This window comes from Drosophila biarmipes, chromosome 2R (genome assembly GCF_025231255.1).
Source record: "Drosophila biarmipes strain raj3 chromosome 2R, RU_DBia_V1.1, whole genome shotgun sequence".
Lineage (NCBI taxonomy): Eukaryota > Metazoa > Arthropoda > Insecta > Diptera > Drosophilidae > Drosophila > Drosophila biarmipes.
In genome coordinates this window covers 8560819-8577920 of record NC_066615.1, presented here as the reverse complement: position 1 = coordinate 8577920, position 17102 = coordinate 8560819, and the positions used below count along the sequence as shown (strand labels likewise).

The following is a 17102-nucleotide window of genomic DNA, read 5'->3' as shown; positions in this document are numbered from 1 at the left end:
GAGTATATCTATGGGTTGGGACATCTGTAGAGGTAGAGACATGTATACAAACAAGTTAAACTGAAGGTGAAGAACGTAATCAAATATCACTCATACGACATGTATGTTGGCCAATATTTTACAAGAATTGAATGTTTACATTTTAAACGCCTGACGACTTCCATTCTCTTATTTTCCCTAAGGATAAATCTGAAGCAGTTAGTATTTGTCTTGATAATGACAAAAAAATTAAATTGGATGAATGGCTTATATAGCATTTCGTTGGGTTGGGGTTTTTAAAATTTGCAATTGCATACTTGTTAAATTTAAATCATTGGTTCATCACGTTATTCATTGTTTTCATTTTAAAAATAAAAATACCTTTGACTTGTTAAACAATTTTAAAGTAGAGTGAAAGACAAAGATCACTAAATCATATTTTTCTCCCTCAGCTGTTATTGGCGGTGCCGTCGTCGGCCTGCTCTGCGCCATACTCGTGGTGATGTTCATCGTGTACCGCATGAGGAAAAAGGACGAGGGCTCCTATGCGCTGGACGAGCCCAAGCGGTCGCCGGCCAACAATTCGTATGCGAAAAACGCGAATAATCGCGAGTTCTACGCCTGAGATAATGGCACGGCGCGCAGGTATTAAGTTGGCCACGAGAGCAGGAACGAGCTGTGAGGACGACGGACGGGAGTGCGGAGAACTGGACGGAGGCGGAGCGACTGGGATTGGCTAGGCTCAACTGGATACACTGCGCGGAGTGGGGTGCACCGCCATCGGCAGTCCACTGAAACAAGGATAACTCATCCGCAGCAGCAGCTACAAAACAAACACAAAATCAATTGAAAATTTCGAAACATTTTCAAACACACACAATTTTTCGTGAGGGGTAAATAAAGATAAAATACAAAAAAAAAACATAAACAACCGATCGGCAAAATAATAACAAAAAAAGAATTGAAAACTTACCTGTAAGTTAAAGCAAAATACACACACACAGACGGACAAGCGTATCTCTGCGTGTGTGGGTGTGTGTATGCGACCTTTCTAATTAAGTAAGTTTTAAGCGACAGAAGGAAACAAAAATATCAAATATAAATGCAAATAAATCAAGCGAAATTTAATATATAAATAATATATTATATATATAAATAGTGAAACCAATATAAGGGCGGGCAAAATTAAGCAAATTAATTATGAATTACGATTATGTAGAGCAAAAGCAGAAGGAGCAGGAGAAATTGAATAATAACTATAATAATACACACTCACACGCGCATCCAACTACATAGATGTAAAAGGCAACTTTCGTGCATATTGAATATAAATGTATGGATTATATATGTTAGCTGAATAACGAAAGCGAATTGGATACATCACGATTATCACTCAACCCTCGGTAGACCCCCGTCGAACCACCCGCACACACAACTCTTAACCCTTTATTTCAACCATTTTTAAACAAAGTCCAATGAAAACAATTATAACTATGAATTGTGCGGCACATAGCAAACGGAAATCGATGCATAAATGTTTTTAAGTTATACATAAGCAAAACTATGTAATTATTAGTGTAATTCCTAAAGCAAAGAAAACAAAACAAAAATCGAAAAATACTAAATGAAGCAAAAAACAGATTTATGAACACTGTGAACCTTCCTGGCAACTAAAAACAAACAGAATTGTAATGAAAGAACTGTTTCTACTTTTTTCTAGAAAACACAAAACCGTGAATTTTTATTGAAATGAAGCTAAAATTGAAATTGGAACAAGAATACGAATCCGAATACGAAATGAAATGAGAATGCAATTGTACATTAATTTAGGTTTCCACTTGGGTTTAGAGTTATTCGAGATTTCCTTCGCTTGACTCAACTGCTTCTTCCATGGCTAAGAATCAAAATCGGATTAACGCATTAATTATTGTGCATTTATTTAGTTTTTACGTTCGCTGTCAATGACAATTGTTTAGTTTTGCAAGCAAAATACAAAGCGAATTAGGAACGACAAGGAGAACAAGAACAGCCACAGATCATAACCACCATGCAATAGTGAAAATTAATTGTTAAGTTTACATGGCAAATTCAATTAAACTAAATCAAGAGCAGTCCAGCAACAAATGTTATACTCACCTACACCCACAACACGCCCACAACACACCCCGTACACGAACCAACCAATTAGCTGCAATACTTGTTTAATTGTTAGTCAACCATTATTCTCTCTCCAACTCTCATGCCATATTTTCATTGCGAAAAGAAAGTTATGAAAAAAAGAAAAACGAAAACTAATATATAACGTATAAGTATATAATTAGCAACATAAATCAATTGAGTGTGTTACTGTGTATAATGCATAAATAATGAATTAAACATACTACTACTTCGGCAGCAGAGCATATAACAAAGGGAAATTTCGACATCATCAACAGAACCGAGAACTATTTCCCCCCTTTCCGGAATCCAAACTGAAACTCAAACACACACACAACGCGACGATGCAAACAAACATGAACAGCAGCAACAGGAACTAAAAAGAACATTTTTCTGAACACAACTTTTTCTACACTGTAAAAAACGCAACCGCCACTTTTTGATATGTACAAGTACTATGTTTGTTCTACTCTCGACCCATAGTACGTTTTGGTCAAATTTTACATCAAGTTTTTTTGCTACTTTGTAAGCGTTTAGTTTGTTAGTTTTTTAAAATGCGCTGAATGTACTGAGAAATTGGTTTTGATTTGCTAAATAAAACTGGTATAAAACTAATTTAAACAAAGCCAAGTCGTTTCTTTTTCAATATTGGTTTATGTGCACACGAGTTGGCTGTGTTTGCTCTACAGCTTAGCCTTCATCAGGGGCTTCAGGTAGGTCTCAAAGGAGTTTTGGACGGGCTTCTGGTTCATGGTGCTGCGCTTGGCCGAATCGAAGAGTCTGGGATACACGTTGCCATCGTAGCTGCCCAGCACCGAGTTCAGAACGCGGTCGTGGAACTCGAAGCCATCGCAAATGGCCACCGCATTGGGTCGGAAGTTCTCCAGCGAAACCTCCAGACGCTTCTGCAGCGATCGCAGATCCGCATCGGTGAGGTTGATGAACTGTTGGCCAAAAAGAGGTAATTAAACACATGCCACATGGAGAACTAGAGGGCAAAACATACTCTCAAAATGTCATTGAGGTTGTTCAGCACAGTCTGGACCAGGAACAGTTCCAGCACGTTCTCCAAAACCTTGTTGAGGGCCGCGGAGCGCTTCTGGGCCTTGGGTCCAGTGATTTGCTCCAGGAAAGTCTGGCACACAAACTGGCGACCATGGAGCTGAAAGATGATAATTAATAAATGATGTGATATATATTACTGTTCTATTATAATAATCTTTTAATATCTCTCCCACTAAATTTATTATATTTAAGTGTCTACCTGAAGAGATTTGTGTGACACTTGGATTTATTTGATTTTAATTACCTCAGCAGCACGGGTCAGTTCAATGCCCGTGTTATTGGCAGCCACACCCTGCGATTGGCCACTGAGCATGCGTTCCGCCAGGTTCTCATAGGCAATGCGTGTTTTCCTATTCGTTATTAAATATATTATATTCATGTCATTTTGCTTCGAAGATTCTATAATAGCTGAACTCACTGTGCTGCCGTGTACTGCAACGCCTTAATGATGCACTCCCAAGAGTTGTCCCACTTGGGGAACTCCTTCAGCTTCATGGAGGTGGCAAAGTAGCCGTAGGAAGCGGACAAGGGTTTGTTCTCGACAAACGAAGACCACGCCTTGACCAGAGCTCGTCCAATTTGCAGCAGCAGTACTGTGTTCTCGCCCTCGTAGGTGATGGCAGCCACCGCATTGCCATAGATGTTGCTCAAATTGGCAGCCGTCAGGTAGCCATGTCCTCCAGTAGACAGACGGAGTTTCTCAATGCCAGCACACCCGTCAGTGGTGCAGAGGACCTTCAGGGCGCAGGACAGGATGTGCATCTCGGGCAGGCGATCGAACTTGCCGTTGTTGGCCTCCTCCACCGTCTGGGCATACATATCCCAGGTGTACTCGGCGGCCAGGAAGTAGGCCATTCCGGTGGCGATCTCCGGGAAGAGCTTCAGGCGCTGCGTCACATGATCAATGATCTGGGGCTCCGGTTGACTGTGGGTAAAATAGAGTTAAAATCACATTCCTATAAACACCCCCAATCCTGAAACTCACTTGGGTTCGATGGGACTCTGTCGTCGCACCGCCGAGTACCTGGTGGCTATGGTGGCCGCGGCCAGGAGCAGCGTGGAGTTCTGGTTCACAATCAGGCAGCGCGTATAAACCATGGTCAGGTAGTTAAGCCTCGAGGCCGGACTGGCCTTGAAGGTGCCATCCGACTCCACCTTGGCGAACTTCATCAGCATGTTGGTGCGTGGAATTCGGACGTTGTTCAGACCCAGGAAACCCTGGTTCACGGACGCCATGCCAAGTTTCTTGCCAATCTCACCAATATCAACTCCCGGCAGTGGCAAGTGGGTCTCCGAATCTCGCAATGGCACAATGAACATTTGCACGCCATGATGGACATCAGCGATGTACAACTGGGCCACCACCATGGCATGGTTGGCAGTGTGTCCCACTAGAAAGGGAAAATGGGTTAAATCGATTGGAAACCTGGGATGGATGGTAACCACTTACAGCCGCCGGGCCACCACTTGTAGGCCTCTAAGTTGGGCGTGTTCAGCACGAACTCATCCGTCTTGGGATCAAAGTCGGCACGAGTGGCCAGCCCACGGACATTGGTTCCATGGGCCAACTCCGTTTGGGCATACGTGCCAATAATGTTGCAGTTCTCCGCCGCCGGTCCCCACTTCTGCACCTGCTCCGGCGTGCCCTGACCTTTGATCACGTCCACAAACATGGTGATGTGAGTGGCTATCGGGTGATTAGCCGGGAATAGACCAAAGCTTTGGGCATTGAACAGCCCTCCGCTGCAAGCAAGCAGAGATAAGATTAGGGTAAACGGTATCACAATCTTTAATTCCAACTTACGGCCAGATATCTTTGCCCCCGGGATTAAGCTTCTGCTGCAGGGCCTTCAGTTTGGTGGCAGCCTCAGCCACCTTCTTAATACTCGAATTGTAGACCTCCTCGTGTGACATGTACTCGTGGTTGAGACCATAGCCATCCTCCAGATCGCTAAAGATGGCCGTTTCTGTTGATATAAGATACAAACTTGTTAACGACTGACTACAAATGTTGTTTTTTTTCATAAAATACAAATATTTTATATTTTAGAATGAGCTCTATATTTCATTTACAATCCATGTCGATCTCGTGAATCATTCCTCCCTTATCAGCTATACTGTAATATTGTAAAATGACTGAAGTATGTAGGTAAGAACGATATTCTGGCAGACGTTGAACACCTTTGAATCTTTTATTTTAACATTTTATATAGCTCTTATAAAGTTAAAATAAAAGATTTAAAAAAGTTTATAAAAATCTAGAAAATGGAAGCAGTGTATAGACTTCTTTGACTGATAAGAAACCCGACCGCATTGCAATTGCATGTTATCGTATATACCTTGGCTACTATCACTATCTTCAAGTATTGATTAAGCAACACTTTTAATTCCGCTCCACAACCATGTTAAAATATTTTTGGACTTTGCGGCCATTAGATTAACCGTTTGGACTCTAATTTCCTTTCCAAGAAAAAACCTTCAAAGCCCAACATCGGTGCCATATCGCAAAAGCCGATATGACGCCAATATTGTTTATCTTTGATATTTACCCATCTCGCGTTTGGTCTTCAGCTTATCCTGACCACCGTGCCACCAGGCCGAGAACTCCTCCACATTGAATTCAGCACCCGTGCGTTCCTTCTGCAGATCTGGATTCACCGTGTTGGGAATTAAGTTCTTAATGTGCGACATTGTATTAGACACGCGACAATAACAACCACAAGTAATAACAAATAAATAGTGAACAGATTCAAGACTAGATCCAACCAACACCTGTGAGCTCCACGCGACTACTGAGCGAAATTGGATGGATCGGCCAGAAGGAAAAGCTTCCGAGGGGCAAAGTGCAGAAAGTGCTTTTTCAAGAGAGAAAGCTGATCGACACAACTTAGCCAAGAGTGAATAATCATGACTACTATCAGTAAAAGAGCGGTATTTGTTGACAACATAATATTTAAGAGAGGTATTTACAAAAATAATAACAAAACTGGTTATGATCACACAAATCACCAATACATAATGGGTATATACATCAAATAGAGCTTGGCACTAAATAATGGGTTACAAATTTAATAAAACCCTGTGGTAGGGACTAGATATTGGACTTCATGAAGGGCTTCAGGAGCTCATGGAAGTACTTTGGTACTGATCTCTGATTCACTGGGTTTTTAAGGGCCGCATCGAAGATGCGTTCATGAGCATTGCCATCATACGAGCCCAGAGTGGAGTTCAGTTGAAGATCACTGAAGTCAAAACCATCCACAATGGCCACAGCATTGGGTCGCAGTTTGGTGAGAGCAGTTTCCAAACGATCCTGTAGCCGGGATAAATCCGTATCGGTCAACTCAATAAACTGAAAAGTAGGATCAAATTAATTTAACATTTAACATAATTATTTATAGGCTCAAACTAACCCGAAGCAGGTGGCTCATTTGATTAAGAGTCTCCTTGACCAGGTAGAGTTCCAAAAGGTTTTCCAGGACTTGGTTAAATGCAGCTGAGCGAGTCTTAGAACTGGGACCTGTCACTCCCTCCGTAAAACTACCAAAAACGAAGGCACGTCCATGAAGCTGAAGGGCAAACAAGAAATTAAGAATTTCGGAACTGTGTGGGACAAAGTTCAAGTCATTATTGCCGACTAACCTCTGCCGCCTGGGTGAGCTCAATGCCCGTGTGATTCGCCGCATTCCCCTCGGTCTCGCCCCTAGAGAGACGGTTGGTCAGGCTCTTGAAAGCCAAGCGGGTCTTACTGTAAGCAAAAAGGAGTTAACAAAGATTTAAATGAAATATGACAGGGTTTTTTACTGACTTGGCTGCTGCGTACTGCATGGCCTTCACCATGTTCTCCCAACTACCGGTCCAGCGACCGAACTCCGGATTCTTTTGAGCCTCAGCCAGGTAGCGAACTGTGGGCGGCAACGGAGCTCCACTCAGCGCCGCTCGCCAAGTTTTCATCAAGAAGCGACCGATCTGCAGGAGCAGTACTGTGTTCTCTCCCTCATATGTGCAGGCTGCGGTGGCATTGACGTAAATGTTGCTCATATTGGATGAGGTGAGGTATCCGTGACCGCCACAGGCCAGCCGCAATCGCTCCACGCCTGCGGTGGAGTCCGTAGAGCAGGTGACTTTCAAGGCGCACGACAGGGAATGCAGCTCCGGCAGGCGCTCGTACTGCCCGTTTTCTATGTCCTCAAGGGTCACATCGTACAGGTTCCAAAGGTAATCGCTGGCCAGCCGGTAGGCCAAGCTGGTGGCTATCTCTGGGAAGAGCTTCATTTGCTGCGTAACGTGATCGATGATCTGGGGCTCGGGTTCCCTGAAATTAGCCAAGGCGTTATTTAATCTGAAATATATCTCCTGTGCTCATATGTAACTCACTCCGGATTGATGGGGCTCTGGCGTCGCACAGCCGAGTACCTGGTGGCAATGGTGGAAGCTGCCGCCAACATCAAGGCATTATTCTTAACGATCACGCAGCGCGTGCGCACCATGGCAAAGTAGGTGAGTACGTTGGTAGGACTGCTAACGTAGGATCCGTCGGCGTTGACCTTGGCATGTCGCATCAGCATGCGGGTGCGAGGTATCCTCACGTTCTTCAGGCCCAGGAAGCCATTGTTCACCCCAATGAAGCCCATCTTCTTGCCAATGTCACCGATGTGGACGCCAGGCAGGGGCTCGTGGGTTTCCTCATCGCGCACCTGGATGAAGAACATGTGCGGACCCTTGGACTTGTTGTCGATATACAGCTGGGCCATCACCAGGCAGTAGCTAGAACTATGACCCACTGATATTGTAGAGATAAGATAAGTTATTTGAGCGCATCAGGAGTAGTAAGAAACACTTACAGCCTCCCGGCCAAAACTTGTAGGAGGAGATCTTGGGGGTGTTAAGCACAAATTCATCTGTTTTGGGGTCGAAATCAGCCCGGGTTTCGAGGCCGCGCAGATAGGTTCCATGGCCCAGTTCCGTTTGGGCATAGGTGCCGCAGATCTCGAAGCGTTCCAGCCGCTTGCCGAAATCCTCGTACTGTTCCGGAGTGCACTGAGCCTCTAGAGCTTTCACCAGCATCACGTACATAACGCCGAAGGGATTGCCTCCGGGAACAAGACCCCACATAACTTGATGGTCGTATAGTTTCCTAGAAGAAAGAGGTATTTGAGAACGGAGCAGTAGAGATGGACATCAAAGGAACACCCACGGCCAGTAGTCGTCTCCGCCAGGATTACGCTCCTCCTGCAGGCGGCGCAGCTTCTTGGCCGCCTCAATGGCTCCCCGCGTGGAGAACTCGATGATCTCCTCGTGCGATTTGTTCTGCAGCTGCAGCATCTCTAGAACATCCACATCCTTTTGCATATAGTCACCTAGTTGAAAGAGGAAAAACAGCAAAGTCAGCATGACCTCGCTTTGTTTGTCTCAACTGATTAGAGCGGTGATTAGAGTTATGGACTTACGAACGCCCCTGTTGAACTTTAGAATCTCCTCGCCTCCGGACCACCAGGCGGCGAATTCTTCGCTGTTGAACGTCGCTGCATCGCGTTCCTTCTGAATATCGGGATTTACGGTTGTGGGGATTACGGAGTTCGGGATTACGGACGTCGAACTGGCCATGGCTACGAGATTTGGAGAGCTCCGCGAACTGTGCGCTGAGACTATCGGTGGCTTACTGAGCTCCGAACCGCCGTTCTCAGTGAATAAAAGTGAAAACGGTCATTAAACTTTTAAACTTCGCTCTTTCGATGCGATCCGAGTGCCTCAGGTTCAGTTTGAGTGCCTTCGAGAGTTCTTCGAGTGCGTTTTGCGCGGTGCAACCTTTATACAAGTAATCGTCCGCTCGGTCCTAGGGGAAAAATTAATCGAGTGTTTGGTTTTAAGTGCCGCATCACCGCGATAAGGGGCTAACATTTATAAACTGTGTTTGTTTTTATATGGCCCCCAGATGTAAGCACTTGCATTAGTAAGCAGATAACAAGTTTTAGATCATGATCGTGCTAGCAGGGTAAATCGATAGACACCTTTAGAGCACCTTTGCTGTAAAATAACAGCGCTGTTAGTTTGTACTGCAATGTACTGCTCTGTTAATGAGCCTCTGCCTATCGAAGGTCTACCACCTCAATTGTTTTGATTTTTATTTGCGCATGTTGCTTGTAGTTCTGACCATGCCCATAAACTTTAATATTGGCCTGCTCGGACATGTGGACAGCGGAAAGACCACATTGGCCAAGGCCTTGAGTTCAGTCGCCAGCACGGCCGCCTTTGACAAGAATCCCCAGTCCGTGGAGCGAGGAATAACTTTGGATCTGGGCTTCAGCGGACTTCTGGTGGATGAACAACTCCAGTTTACCTTTGTAGACTGCCCCGGCCACGCAAGTCTCATTCGCACTATCATAGGAGGTGCTAATACGAAATTATTTACTCTTCAAGATTTAATAATCCTAAAACTGCAGGTGCCCAGATCATAGACCTTATGCTTCTCGTGGTGGACGCTCAAAAAGGCATCCAAACTCAGACAGCGGAGTGTCTGATCATCGGTGAACTGCTACAGAAAAAGCTGATTGTGGTAATCAACAAAATAGATTTTTATCCAGAGGACCAGAGAGAGTCAAAGCTTGAGAAGCTCCGCTTGCGCCTCTCCAAGACCTTGGCAGCCACCAGTTTTGGGTGTAAAGTGCCGATCCATGCTGTGTCTGCTCTCGAAGGAATCCACATCGCAGAGTTACTAAGCGGCCTGAAGGAAGCCTATTTCCAGCCGCAAAGAAACTTAGACGACCCCCTGCTCATGTACGTCGACCACTGTTTCGGAATAAAGGGACAGGGAACCGTTTGCACGGGTACCCTGCTCCAGGGAAAGGTTCAGGTCAATGATGTGGTTGAGCTGCCAGCTCTCGGGGAGCAAAGGAAAGTGAAGTCCATGCAGATGTTCCGTCAGAATGTGACTATCGCATCCATGGGCGACCGAATCGGTCTTTGTGTGACCCAGTTTAATGCTAAGCTATTGGAACGAGGCGTCATCGCCCAACCGGGTTACCTGAAACCCATCTACGCCGTGTGCCTGCACCTCAAACCCATTCGCTACTACAAACAGGCAATAAAATCGAAGAGCAAGCTGCACATATCCGTGGGACATGACACGGTGATGGCCGACGTCACTTTGTTTCGGGATGTGGATAGCGCAGCACCTAGATTTCAACTGGATAAAGAGTACGAGTATGTGGACGAAGTGCTGCCTGCAGAGTCTCAAACTTCCGATGTCATATACGCCCTCTTGCAGTTCGAAACTTCTGTATTGGCGCCACCAAATTCAACACTTATTGCCTCCAAACTGGACATGGATGCCCATAGTACCAGCTGCCGTTTGGCCTTCTGGGGACGCATCGCCTGGCAGACCCTAAACTCCAACTACATTCAGGAAGAGCTGCCAAAACTACGCGTCTTCAAGCGGAATGAGAAAGTGGGAAGCATTCAGCGTGTGGTGAATGCTAATGAAGTAATTGTTCAGAACCTATTCAAAAAGGAGGCCAAACGTGATCTGTACGTTGGTAAGATGATAGAGCTGTCCTCCGGAGAAAAGGGTCGGATTGATCGAACTTTTGGCCAGACATCCAAGGTGGCAATAACTTTTGCAGAGGCTCTATCGCCAGAAACAATAACCAATGTTAAAAATGTGCAGGTGTTACTTAATTGTAAGAAATATGTGTTTAATAAACGGGCGGGTCTGTTTCAATGATCAATTTTCCTTGATTGGTATTTTATTTTAAATATTCCGCCAAAAAGGTAATCGGTTATCGGTTCTAATGCTACTCGTAGCAGAGAAAGATTTTACTGTTACTTAGTAACTTAACATTTGCGGTATATTTTTAGTACACAAAGTGCGCACAAACTTTTGCTAATCAGTAGGGTGGTATTTTTGGCCGCTCCGCGTGCGACCACACTGCCCAAATCCCGAAATGCCAATGAGTCCAAACAACAACAATTTTGGAGCCTGCCCCCGCGAACTGCAATAAACAAAACATCGAATCGAAAACGAATACAAATAGATCCCGTGTCGAAGGGCCACCGCTAAAACCTCACCACCTCGCAGCCAACCGTAGAGGCCAAAACCACACCACCCATGTTCCCAGTGCATCTTCTGCCGCTGCTGCTGCTCCTGCTCCTCTTCTTCGCCAAGGGAACCCATCAGATCAATGTCGACTGCAACGAGCTGCAAATGATGGGCCAGTTCATGTGCCCGGATCCGGCGAGGGGTCAGATCGATTCGCGGACACAGCAGCTGGCCGGATGCACCAAGGAGGGCCGCGCCCGCGTCTGGTGCATAGCCGCCAACGAGATCAACTGCACGGAGACGGGCAACGCCACCTTCACGCGGGAAGTGCCCTGCAAGTGGACGTGGGTGAAGCTAAACACCTCGTTTACGCAATCTAATGAATCTTTATCCGCAGAAACGGCTATCACCTGGACACCACTTTGCTGCTCTCCGTGTTCCTGGGCATGTTCGGCGTGGACAGATTCTATCTGGGCTATCCGGGCATCGGCCTCCTCAAGTTCTGCACCCTGGGCGGCATGTTCCTGGGCCAGCTAATCGACATTGTCCTTATTGCCCTGCAGGTTGTGGGCCCGGCGGATGGCTCCGCATATGTGATACCCTACTACGGAGCCGGAATCCACATCGTGCGCAGCGACAACACCACCTACCGGCTGCCCAGGGACGATTGGTGATGGTTAAGGCGGCACAGCGCCTGGTGTACAGTAGATCACGTTAAGTCCTTGTTATACCTTAAGTACGGCTTATGACACTAACGTTAAGCAACGACTGCGGGTCCGACCCGATTCGATCCGTTTCGGGCTCAGATCGAGACTCTGATTAGTGCATTACGTACCCTAGTTGATAAGTGTAAAGATTGTTGCCACCCATCCTTTGCGTAGCCTAAGTTGCATTGTTTAGTCTTAGTTACCAATGTACATGGTCCCTCATACAACTCTACATCTGTGTAATTGTATAGGCCGCATAGACAAATTGTTTGCCAATATAACTAACGATTTTAATGAGTCTGCGTGTCTGCTCCTTAAATCCGAGCGGGAGTGCCTTTGTCACTCGGCGGGCGAACAATCGCACTACTTGGCAGTATAATTGGCCCACTTGTACTTTGATCTTGCGAACATTTTCGGCGTGACAGAGATTGGTCAACAAAAGAACAGAACAGAACAGAGGAACCACAACACCGGCGACATCCCGCGTTGTTGACGCTGTTGACTCACCGGCGAAACGCCCAGACGCCGAGAGAATGGACGGAGAACGCACAAACCGGGCAATCGCATGGGGATGGGGTGGCCGAGGGGCGGAGGATCGGAGCGGTTCAGTTCGGAAAACATTTGCTCCGCTGGCCCTTTCATCTGATTGGCATTTCCGAAATTATCAGCGGCGACGCATCAGCCGGCGAGTTGTTCGATTTTAATTGCATGGCCGGGGTCGCCTGTAATTCGATGCGTTTTAATTAGGCTCTCAATTAAGTTCAAGTTGGGTTTTATCTTGAAATGGGTGAGTGTTGCGAATAGCATGCAAATGGCATGATTAGTCGGTGGTACTGGTGCTCCTACAGCCTGCCATTTTTTAGTTTTGGTCAACCATTCTCTTTGGCTCCATTGCGTACTAACTATATTTTTAAAAGTATTTATTTGATATCATTGTCCTGTAGACGTATATATTCTTTATAGCTCTTAAATGAAAGTTGTTAAAAACATTTATTTGGTATTTTGCAAGCTAAATTATCCCGTTATATAATTTATTTATGGTAGAAAGATTAGCAAAATTAAAAAATGCATTGATTCTTTTACCAACTCATAGAAAGATCAGAAGTTTATTAATCGTTTTCTTGTCTACGCAATATTACAGTTTTAGAGCCACTATTATCTTATAAAATTTTGTTTTTTTTTATCGAAATTTAAGAATTTAAACAAAACCGTTCTTACATCTGAATTAAACTAGTATCTGAGGTGATGACCAAATTTCTTTCAACTAAATATAGCTTGGTTGAAAGTGATTAATGAAAGCATTTGTAGTAGTAATTTGAGGATTACGTTTGAGTCCAAGGAACAAAACAAAGTACAAAACGAACAAATGAAGAAAGAATATCGATAATATATCCTGAAAGTTGCATTAACACACCTTCTAGTTTCCAGTCGTCTCCGAACTGTTGCCACACAGTTTTAGAGCCACCCAAGGCTCATCCAAATGTGTACGGGTTGGTATTGTTGGGCGTTGGCCCAGACTACGGTAAGTAATACTAAACAATTGCCACGCCCCCTGCATCCCCCTTTGACCCCTCCACGCCCACCGCCCACTTTATTGTTATATAGACAAGTGGACATGTGGAGAAGAGCTTTCAATTAGCCCGGCCAGAAGTTGACAATGTGTTGTTGATACTCGTATGTCGCAGTGGATCCGCTGGATACACCTAATTACAGTGTAAGTGTCGTGCCGCCTGTGTAAACATCAAGGGGCTAGGCAGGGGCAGCACACAGTCAGAAATAAGATCGCCTTGAACCGGGAGGTTGTAGAGTAGCAATAGCTAATAACACATTGTTCCGATCATTTTATTATCTTTGATCTGCTGCGATACTTTACTACCACTAAATTATATATTGATTATGATGCATTTTTAATTATTACAATGAAAGAATTTTGTGGCTATAGCTTACAGCCAGTTCCCCCAGCCTTTTCTAAAAAAGTAAATGTTTGAATTACTCCTATAGGATATCAATAAAATAAATATTAATAACTAAGAAATAAATATCAGCTATAAATGTGTATACAATTTCTATTAAATAGTTATTTAATTGGCAGTTCAAACATGTTTTTAAACATTTTCTATATTTAATTATTTTATGATAAAAAGTATTCCAACTTAGATTAAGATAAGTATAGCATTTTTCCCTGTGCAGCTCTTGATCTTTGTCCGCGGTCTTCCCCTCCTGTTTTTGCTCCTTGGGGCCAATCTCCGAGTGCTTCGGACCCTGAGTACGTATCGCTTTTCACGGGGCAAATGAACTCTGCGCCATTAGGGAAATTTGAGCAGCTTATTTGTAAGCAGCCTGTTGGTTTTTGTCGTGCGCGTGGTAACCTTATGGAAAATGCCCAGAGTCCCCAGATCGAGCAGATCCCCCCGACTGTTGACTCCCTGACTGGCTGCAAACTATTTCACAACTCCGGCCGAGCTGGGGTTATTTAAATGGGGATTATCCCCACCTGAGCAGCCTCCAGAAATAGCCACCACAGTAGCGACCGAGTCACATATTGGCCAATTGCAAATATTTGCCAGTATCAAAATAGCATCGATTCGATGCGCAAACTGCTCGGCAATCGTATATATAGCGAATGGACTGCGGATAATCGGGGCAGAAAGGGGGTGGGCCCGAGGAGGAGACGCTCGACGAGTTTCTTGTTTGCCCAGAGCTTAGAAGCTCAACGCTTAATTACGCTCAAGTGGCGTGGAAAATTGTGGGGCGGGATTCTCAGATTTCCACTGCCGCCCAACGCCCACTCGACCCAATGACGTTTATGCCAAATTGCTTTGCACTTTGCTTGTTTGCAGGGGGGAAGAACCTATGCCTGAACCTATACCTACACTCGTACCCGTGCAAATAGCGAGCGGCCTTTAATGAAACGCAATTATTTAATTTTACAGACTGCGTCACGGTTCCCACCTGGCTGCATACTGCACCGCTCGCCTCATAAATAATGACTGGGCAACCTCTAGTGACAAAATCCGCGGCCTGGGAAACTCTGACTCTAAGCCTCCGCAGTGCACACTCCGAAACCAAAGGCAAATCTTAAGCCAAACCATAATCCAAGCCGAGTTTCGTTCGTGATAAGTGCAATTTTCCAGCCACAACTACAGATACAATGAGTGCATAAATCATCTCCAGCTCAGCTGCAACTCTGTGGCATTTTCCTAGCGTGCCGCGGCAGCTTTTCCAAAAACCAAAAAGAGGCAAAAGCAAAAGCCATCGCATAAATGTCAAATGCCTGGCAGTTTGATTTGGCCGCGGGTTAAGTGTGAATTATCCCAGGGCCTCGGATCTCTCAGCACCATTTGTACGCTGTCTCATCTGCAGAATGCATTTGGGAGCTTTAAGTGCTATTATCGCATTCGAGACAAATGCCGTAAGACACCTTTCGGACTGCAAATGCAGCTCGCTCTCACGTCAGCTTTGGCGGTTGTAACGAATAAACTCGTTCACGGTGGGAAAGAAATTGCTTCCGATTTGTGGCAAAATTTATAGTATGGATATTAATTGTTTTTATAAAAGTCTTGTATTTATTTCTTTTGAAATACTACATTCTCGCCGCACGTTTATTACCCTACAAGTCTTTTAGAGCGAGGCACAGAAACCGAAATACGATGGTGATACCATGTGAATCTGATATGAGTAATATTCTAATTTATTTTCTTAATCTAAATTATAGAAATAGAGTAAAGAAAAGTTTCCCCCGGAAGTCGAAACAAAATAACTTTCCCGAGGAATGTGTATATTCTTAGTTTGCTTGTTTTTTATCACACTTAATCAAAAACGGAAACGCCTGGCTTCAAACTTTAGACGTTAATTACTAAAAAGTGAATCATTGCTATTAGTTGGGGTTGTGAAATTATCATAAAAACTACTGGCCATATATCAGAGGCTTAGGTGTTAGGTTCTGCTGACTTTCAACGATTCCAAAGTCTGCCAATTTCGCCTGACACCCGCAGATCTAATCAGCCCACATTTGAACTCCAATTCATTCATGGTTCGAGTGCGAAACAATCTAATCGATACTACGACCAGGGAATGCTGCTATCAGACGGGAAAATACCTTTGTGAGTCCCCAGGCACGCGGAGCTGTCAAAACAAAGAAGTCGGGGCAGACAGCGCGGAATGCCAGTTGACAAATTCTAATTGGCAAGAGTTCCCGGAATCGAATCGAATCGAACCGAATCGCACTGAATTGAGTTGCTCGCTCACTGCTAAGGTGTGCTGATGCGGAGGGCTCTTCTCATGTTCGCCTTGTTAACACCTCGCCACCTCGGTGGGGTGTTCATTTCGCCGAGGAATGTGTGAATGTAGATTGAAATTCGATTTCAATTGCAGATTTGGAGAGCTTCGCCTTTGAAGTCACTTGAATATGACTGCACCCCACCGCCAAAATGGTCACACACGGAAAAATATATCTCCCAATGAGTGATTTTAAAGGTGTATTATAAAATCTAACGTAATTAAGTAAAACTTATTTGATTATAAATGATCACACTTAACCAAATTACTTTTTATCTAGCAAGAAAAATTATCACTCCATAGCCTACAAAATCTATGATACTTAATAACAGTTGATGATTTTTAACCGACTATAGAAAAATTAAAATAAATATTTGCTGGTTTAAATAAAATTTCGCACTTGGATAGTATTCCTAATCGAGAATGTATATATATTTCCGAGTTTGTGACTTTTTTTTCGGCGAGCCTAATAGTTCCATTTAATCTTCGAGTAAGGATTGTAAAATATCTGCTCCTTAAATAAAAGGTTTCATACTACATGTTTAGAACAAATTAAGAATTTATTAAATTCATAAAATGTAATGCATCGTACACAGTGTTTAAAATATATAAAAAATTAAAACTAAAAAATTAATTGAAACAATTAAATTAATTGATTGTAAATGTTTAAATCAGTCTAAAAATATTTTTTTTTTCGTTTCCTAATATTAACAATCAGAAGCACTACGGCAGATTGCCATTTTTTTGGAGAGATTATTTAAATTGTAAGATTATTAACTTTAAATAAAATTGAAAGCTTACCTATTTTAAATGTAATTGTCTAAAAACTAAGCAATAAAACCCATTTAAAAATGAGTGATTTAGCAATGGAGGCACCC

General features: G+C 44.1%; 5 protein-coding genes across 14 annotated transcripts in view; 3 read left to right on the top strand and 2 right to left on the bottom strand.

Moving 5' to 3' along the window:
• LOC108026674 (syndecan) overlaps window positions 1–2761 on the top strand; it is a 99379-nt gene extending 96618 nt beyond the window's left edge. For all 9 annotated transcript variants that reach the window (XM_050887514.1, XM_050887511.1, XM_050887512.1 and 6 more), the window contains one exon: window positions 432–2761. In XM_050887514.1, the coding sequence (XP_050743471.1) occupies window positions 432–604 (173 nt within the window). In that variant the 3' untranslated portion in view covers window positions 605–2761. The remainder of the gene's footprint in view (window positions 1–431) is intronic.
• On the bottom strand, window positions 2703–5985 carry LOC108026673 (probable peroxisomal acyl-coenzyme A oxidase 1). Its single transcript, XM_017097742.3, has 8 exons — window positions 5751–5985; window positions 5006–5168; window positions 4652–4944; window positions 4187–4592; window positions 3620–4126; window positions 3446–3551; window positions 3143–3298; window positions 2703–3080 (listed from the first exon to the last, which is right to left on the bottom strand). The coding sequence occupies exons 1-8, from the start codon at window positions 5890–5892 to the stop codon at window positions 2820–2822; spliced, it is 2034 nt and encodes a 677-aa protein (XP_016953231.1). The 5' UTR covers window positions 5893–5985; the 3' UTR covers window positions 2703–2819.
• Window positions 5986–6135: 150 nt separating this feature from the next.
• Window positions 6136–9124, bottom strand: LOC108026915 (probable peroxisomal acyl-coenzyme A oxidase 1). The gene is made up of 8 exons (XM_017098125.3): window positions 8652–9124; window positions 8399–8561; window positions 8046–8338; window positions 7579–7984; window positions 7010–7516; window positions 6844–6949; window positions 6615–6770; window positions 6136–6553 (listed from the first exon to the last, which is right to left on the bottom strand). The coding sequence occupies exons 1-8, from the start codon at window positions 8806–8808 to the stop codon at window positions 6293–6295; spliced, it is 2049 nt and encodes a 682-aa protein (XP_016953614.1). The 5' UTR covers window positions 8809–9124; the 3' UTR covers window positions 6136–6292.
• Window positions 9125–9144: 20 nt separating this feature from the next.
• Window positions 9145–10924, top strand: LOC108026541 (selenocysteine-specific elongation factor). Of its 2 annotated transcripts, XM_050887575.1 has the most exons (3): window positions 9145–9591; window positions 9645–10398; window positions 10469–10711. In XM_050887575.1, the coding sequence occupies exons 1-3, from the start codon at window positions 9279–9281 to the stop codon at window positions 10587–10589; spliced, it is 1188 nt and encodes a 395-aa protein (XP_050743532.1). In that variant the 5' UTR covers window positions 9145–9278; the 3' UTR covers window positions 10590–10711. The 2 variants fall into 2 exon arrangements, with proteins under 2 accessions (XP_050743532.1, XP_016952978.2); XM_017097489.3 differs by having other exon boundaries at window positions 9147–9591; window positions 9645–10924.
• Window positions 10925–11103: 179 nt separating this feature from the next.
• Window positions 11104–12244, top strand: LOC108026540 (TM2 domain-containing protein CG10795). The gene is made up of 2 exons (XM_017097488.3): window positions 11104–11583; window positions 11637–12244. Exons 1-2 carry the CDS (start codon window positions 11309–11311, stop codon window positions 11911–11913), a joined length of 552 nt encoding a protein of 183 aa, XP_016952977.1. The 5' UTR covers window positions 11104–11308; the 3' UTR covers window positions 11914–12244.
• The last annotated feature ends 4858 nt before the right edge of the window (window positions 12245–17102 follow it).